Genomic DNA, 7,066 nt, shown 5'->3' on the forward strand with positions numbered 1-7,066 from the left:
AATGCACGCAATAATTTCTGAATTTACAGTATTTGAAAAAAAAGTTTTAAAGCTAGTATTTTCTTATTTTTTCGTTGCCGAAAACACCATTTTCCGCATGGAATGTCTGCATATTTACAATTGATATTAAACAATATCGCTCATTGATATAAGAAAAGTGTTTATCGATACGCTTCTTCCATAGACTGATAATACGTCCCGTCGAAATTTTGAAGTCACTCTATCCACTCGAGTGCCCTTTAATGAAATACTAGTAGAACATTTAATAAAAATGACATGGAAAGGATTGAACAAAGTTCAAACTTGATTCTCTTGTGTGTCGTGTTTTCTTTTACCAAATATCTTATATAAATAACATTTCGAATCAAAGGCAGGGAGAAATACCATGATTTGAGTTAGATGTGCCGATGAAAAATAAACCTGAAACATCATCGATATGGCCCGATTTAGTACTGATACATCTTACAAAGTCTATCCGAATCACTTGCAGTGCGATGGCAGTTTCTTTTGAGATGAAGAACTACAATAATTGCGCCGTTCCTTTGCTTTTTGTGTGATTTGTGTTGTGCATGTACTGATTTTTTTTATCTATGGTTTTCCTATTATAAATGCATTTGTAATCGAACGAGCAACACGCTGGTTGCCATATATGAAGCAAGATCTGCTCACTTTTCAAAGAACATGAGATAACATGAGATAACAATGGTTGTTTGTTCGGTTCGAGTCATTTTGTATTAGTGCTTTGTATACCTTCGTTCATCCTAGTCGTTATTTATTTGGCCATTGCTTTGTCGGCTTTTAATCGACTTATGAGATTGGATATTCCATAGGTATCGTCGGCCTCTCTTTTAAAATAAACAATTTGAAAAAATAAAAATAAAAGTATCAGCTTCACATATAAATAAAGGAATTCCATTTATTTCACAAAATTTAAAACCAGTATATAAAGATTTATTATCGACCTCTCTTTCTACTTTTTAGTAAGCACAATCATGGCCTGTAGCTTTTAGAGTAGTTTTGCCATTTCTTTCAATTATATGGTCTTGCTCACTTCCACCCCATACACGACAAAAACTGTGAACTTTTATGCCATCATTATATTTCTTCACGTTAAATCCACCATACATCATTGGAACTGAATAATGAAACGGACCCTTTTCATATAAAAAGGCAAGTTGTGGGAGTTGGACTCCATGTTCTTGGATTAGTTTCTCCACTCTTTCCAATATAATTGCATGCAGAGATTTCTCCATTATAGCTATAGATTCTAATTTATTCTTTACATTTTCTGGTAACTCAAGAAGTTTTAATATGTCCTCCTCTAAGGAATTTTCCACTGCTAAGTCGTATGCGGTTTCTCCATTTGTTGTTTTAAAGCATTTAGTTGCCCCTTTTTTCAAAAGATCTTCAAATACATACTTTGGAGCATTCCCAGCAGCCGCATGATGAAGTGGTGTATACAAGGAGGGTAAAGAATTTGAATCATCTTTAATAGGGAGTCTAGAGAAATCTACATTTCCAGTGTTAACCAAAGAAACGAGCTCGTCCCAGTTCTTGTCTTCACCGAGTTTGTCAAGTTTTTGATGGCATTCTGCAACTCCTATATGGAAAACATCCTGATATACATTTAGTGGATAGTCGTAAGAGGAAAACACCTGTAAAAATGAAATATGCATCATATAACATAGTTATCGAAGGTACCACAGGATTATAATTTAATACGCGAGACGCGCGTTTCGTCTACATAAGACTCATCAGTGACGCTAATGACGGTTAAAAAGAACAAACAAGTACAAAGTTGAAGAGCATTGGGGACCCGAAATTCCAAAAAGTTGTGTCAAATACGGCTGAGGTAATCTTCTCATGGGATAAGAAAATCCTAAGTTTTTCGATAAATTAAAAATTTTGCTAACAGGAAAAGAGTAGGTCCGGTAAGGACCGGTTTTGGCCTCAAATGTCATGTTCATCTGACGAAAGAGTTTGACCACTTTTTAAACCCTTAAGTGTCTATTTTATTTGGATTAATTAGTTTATGTGAAAGATTTTAACTGATTTAGTCATTAAAAACGATCCGATTCAAGCTCAAATATGAAAAATCCACCAAATATGTCGAAAAATGTCACTTTTTAGATGGTACAGTATTTGTCAAAAATGAAAGTGGCCGCATCCGTGTTCATCCTCAACCTTTATATATGTCACAAGTATAATGTTACTTATATGACAAATAAAGATATAATATGTTATGTATTGTCATCAAATGCAACTTACATTTCAATATTAAAGATGAACACGAATGCGGTTTACACGGAAATCGTCTAAATTTTAACTAAAATGCTAGAATTGTGAAGATTTCAGTAAATTAGCATGACTAAATGGTGCAACTACCGGATATATGTGCATTGTATTGTCAAAAACAGCCCATACCTATGTAGCAGAAGCATTCTTCCGTCCAATAATAAATAACTAAAAGTTTGCATTTTAACAATTTTGTAAAACTGCTAAATTTTGGGGCCAAAAAGGGTTCTCTACTCCTTTATAAGAATGACAACATAATTGATATATTATACATTTCAAATGAAAAAGATAAGACAAAGTTTAACAACAGAGCGACAGTAAAAATTAATCAAAGCAACATGGTGTTCATGAGATCGTGTACATCTTGCATCAATGAGTATGCTGATGTTTAATATACTGCAGAACCGTCGTGATTGTGCATAGCCCATTTACTGTTCTGTGACCTTAACACAACAGATAAATAAGGCTATTTATAAGCGAGTATTCTCATTTAGACTGAAAACCTCAATGGTTTTTTTTTTGTTTGTTTTGAGTGTTTCTGGTAAAGAAAATTCAGAAAAGCACTTTGAATGCACTATGTAACATGATGTAGCTTTTTCTAATCTTGTATCTCTTTTATTTTGTTTGGTGTAATCAAATCAAAATTTTCGTACCGCATTTGCAAAAATCAGGTACTAAAGTATATAAAATACGGGATATAAAGTATTCGTCAACACGTCAGTATATTAACGACAAAATACAAATAAACGGTTTGGAGGTTATATATACAGTATTAAGGTGGTATGGGAGTCTAAAATAAAAATGATAGAATTTGTTCATACTTTGTCAAAATGTAGTATCTATTGATACATGATCAAAAATATTATAAAAATGATAGGTCATCGTGCATTTTCTCAAGCTACAGGTTGTGACAAAATGACAAATGTTGTATGGATTATCCAGGAAAAAACACCATTTTGTGAATAGAAACTAAACAAAATTATAGAATTGTTAAATAAATTAGGAAAAGATTGCTTTCAGACAATGCTTTGAGAATATCAAAAGAAAAGATAGGGTCACCGTACGTTTTTTCCGGCTAAAAATCAAAATAGGAAAATTTCATGTAGAGTCCTTCAGAAAATGCACTGTTATAGAGGTACCTCCCCTTAAAATGCCAATTTGAAAATATTCAAAAACAACCAAAATTAATCTACACTTGTAAAAATATTAATATTTCTAAGTTATATTCTTATAAATTGATTCTTTTAAATGAAAATTCACATTAAATTTCTGCATTCCTGCATCAAATTTTGCTAACTTGATAGAAAATATGGACCTTATATTCTCTGTTTTTTACAATCCAAGATGGCGAAAGACACCCATACCACCTTAAGCATGATACATAAGTATCTTTCCATATGCCAAAATCTAAAGATAAAAAAAAAAAAAAATATGCCAAAATCTAAATAATACCGACTCTAAAAAGAGAAAGTACACAATGGCCATCGCTTCAATCAGGCTTGACACGTTAACAAAGGACTACAGTGTTAAATTAGAAGCTTAGCGATCAGACAACCCCCGAAATTGTTTTCATAAACCCCCCTAAAATAAAACAAAAATACACACACTAATGGAGGTCAAGTTGCGTTATTCTTGTGCATAATATTTTGCCCTATACGATAAGAAGTTTTATAACATTTTTTTGCACCAGATCATTCTGTATAATAAAGTTAAACTAAGTCATTTTAGTCCCTCTGGTCGAGTTCTTCGCTAAACCTTAATAAGACAGGAAAAACAATTTATTATATCTATAAATTGACATGTGGAATGAAAAAATAATCCCGAAAAGCGCATCGGACGCATCAAATCATTAAAGCATTATTTCCATTTGTTTAAAGTCTAGTTACTTTGAAGGGTTTTATATAATACAGAAGTACAAACCGGTAAATCTTCAATCTCCCCTGTTAAAGCTGCTTCTTTTGATGAAGAGGCCTCCCTATCTTTTTTACTGCATAAGCGCCTACAGCAGCATGACTTGTTTACCCAGTTCAGTATACGATGACATAAAGAAGTTGAGCGGACCATATCTGAAAAAGTATATGTATTTTTTATGATTTTCCTACGTTAAACACACGATTTCAGAAAAAAATCCTAATCAAAAGTTTGAAAAGATTTTTTTTTTTTATAAAACAATTAGAAGTCAAAACTAAACAGCAGGCCCGTAGCCAGGAATTTCCAAAGGGGGGTTTGAACTCATGAACTCGACTTTAACTGTCACAATTTGAACATAACGTTGACTTAAACAGTGCTTATTTGGGGTTCAAAAAGGGGGGGGTTCGAATACCCCCCTCCGAACTACCCCTGGCTACGCGTATGAACACTGTATGACGGGAATCACGCCATTATTCAGGAAATCTCAGTTGCACCAGAAGAAAAAGCAGCTAGATCATGCTTCACATATAGTACACATAATGTTCAAAGGCGATTACTGTCTCTTTATTGTCTCAGTCGAGGAAAAGATTGATGATTGTTGGTTGCTTAACGTTCAGTGGCAAATATTTCATGCATGTTCAGGACGAGTCGAGTAAGAGGACGGGCTTCTGATTGATTGATGGTTGCTTAACGTCCTGTGGCAAATATTTCACGCATATTCAGGACGAGACAAGTTCACAATAAATGCAATAGGTAGATCTTGTCATAATAAAGGCCATTTGGGATGATGGTCGGGAAAATTTTGATTGCCACTGGAAAATGAGGGTATTTGATAGAGACAGAAATTTTGCGACGGGCTTATGACATGATAACAATAACATACACGTATAAATCATATCTGTCAATCAAATAATTATATAAACTGTGAATTTCATTTGAATTAACTCATAAGCATGATAAGGAAAGGTTCTTCATAAACAATGTTAACAAATTTATATATCCAAGGGAAACAAATTTAAGATTTGTCACTTTGTTTTCCGCAAAATTGGGTTCCTCTAAAAGGGACCACACAAAAATAAAGCTGAAAAGGGGATGGGGTCCTACCATGATACAGCTTAAAATAGTCGGAGACAGTATCACATGTCCGTTTGGAGATAGCAAATTCAATATATATATATATACATATATAAATAAGTATTTCGGAGTAAGCAATGTCAAGTTCTAAAATGTCATAGTAATCTGTACACAAATGTGGATTCAACTGCCATGACTGCGAAAAAGTAACAACGAAAATTTCAAGTTAATCAGACCTTAAATAAAGTTTCGATGTGTTTAGAAGATGTGTTTTCCCATGAAAATATAGGTGAATTTCCGAGTGGTAGTAGTACAATTAACATGCACACACACACTTTAGTACGTAATCATACATTACCTACACACATCGTTTCAGACAGTAATTTTCATAATATATTCGTGAAATATATACATTTTTGTAAGTACTGTGAGGAAGATCATATTAATTAATCGAATAGTTAACAAAATATTATATACACTTGTGATGTGAAACTAGCGCTAAGCTCTAGCTTACAATCAAAATAAATTGCTTTAATATGTTGCTTTTAAAAAGAAAATCAATTTACACACAATCTTAAAATATATCTTATGTGCAAGATTAATCAATACGTTATAATGGTGTATCTTATACAGTGTAATCGGTAATAACTTAAAGCTTTAGAGAATATCAATTCTTAATCCAAAGTTATCAATTAATTCATAAGAAGATACATTCTACATAAAATGTATAACATCACCTTTGAGCGAATGTAAACAACAACAAGAATCCTCTAACGTCTATTTTTAGTAACAACCTTTCAAATGATCATGATGATGTCATTGCTAAAAATATTTTCTGTATAATGAGGGATAATGCTAAAGGTTGTACTATTTATTTAAAGATAGTCGGTGCACAAACCTTAATTTAAATAGATATATTTGTTTGTTTGACAGACATAACATATTATACAAAAATAAACAATACAATATTATCAAAATAGCAGTTCAAATTATTGTTTTGGGTCTCCCGTTTTCAGTTCTAATGACTGTCTTACTAAACATGCTAAAGAAACTGTATTTTTAATCTGACTGGGATATGTGGGGTTAAGTAATATTTTATAACACAATAGTTGTTAATTAAACACAAGTATATATAATAGCTATATATAAATGTGAAAAATTACAAAAAACATATATGAAAGTAAATTCATAGAAAAAATACAAAAGAAGACACTCAACATGTTCAAAACTCACAAATCGAGAAAAAAAAAAAAACAAACATCGATACCTTGGTAAAAAAAACCCGAAAAGATGCTCACTTCTACAAAACAATGTAAGAACATTTAAGATTGAGCAACACAAACCCAACAAAAACACTGGGTAAACTCGAATGCTAAGGAAGGGTACACAGTTCCAGCCTACTCTTCTAAAATCTGTCAAGCTATAGTGTACGACTTGTCTAATTAGACATATTACATTTTAAAGACAAGCATATGCGTATTTATTGATATTTTTTTTAAAATTCCATACCGGTTAATGCACTACGATGATAAGATGTATGAAGTCTTTAATTAATTAGTACATTTGCTTTAATTTTAGGGCTTTTCAAATCGTTAAGTAGTCTGAAAAAAAATTATACTCTCTAAAAAATATATATGTTAGCGGCAATAAGTGAAATTAGGCATTAAGCTTAAATCCTAGACAATAAGCTAACGCATAGGCATTAAATTATTGCCTGGAATTTTTTGGCATTAAGCTTATTGCCTGAAATCTGATGATGATTATTCATCCTATTGCCGAACATAAT

At 32.3% G+C, this 7,066-nt stretch overlaps 1 protein-coding gene across 1 annotated transcript; it reads right to left on the reverse strand.

Moving 5' to 3' along the window:
• Positions 1–902: 902 nt before the first annotated feature.
• Positions 903–6,090, reverse strand: LOC134681903 (uncharacterized). The gene is made up of 3 exons (XM_063541539.1): positions 6,018–6,090; positions 4,216–4,361; positions 903–1,655 (listed from the first exon to the last, which is right to left on the reverse strand). Exons 2-3 carry the CDS (start codon positions 4,357–4,359, stop codon positions 978–980), a joined length of 822 nt encoding a protein of 273 aa, XP_063397609.1. The 5' UTR covers positions 4,360–4,361; positions 6,018–6,090; the 3' UTR covers positions 903–977.
• Positions 6,091–7,066: the final 976 nt, after the last annotated feature.

The sequence above is a fragment of the Mytilus trossulus genome, chromosome 8 (assembly GCF_036588685.1).
Source record: "Mytilus trossulus isolate FHL-02 chromosome 8, PNRI_Mtr1.1.1.hap1, whole genome shotgun sequence".
Classification (NCBI taxonomy): domain Eukaryota; kingdom Metazoa; phylum Mollusca; class Bivalvia; order Mytilida; family Mytilidae; genus Mytilus; species Mytilus trossulus.

What these genes read in the sequence shown, in the direction of transcription:
- LOC134681903 (XM_063541539.1), bottom strand. Translation starts at nt 4,359, where the DNA reads ATGGTCCGCTCAACTTCTTTATGTCATCGTATACTGAACTGGGTAAAC. An exon ending in GGGAGATTGAAGATTTACCG is followed by an intron (nt 1,656 to 4,215) that starts GTTTGTACTTCT and finishes TCATTTTTACAG; the next exon opens with GTGTTTTCCTCTTACGACTA.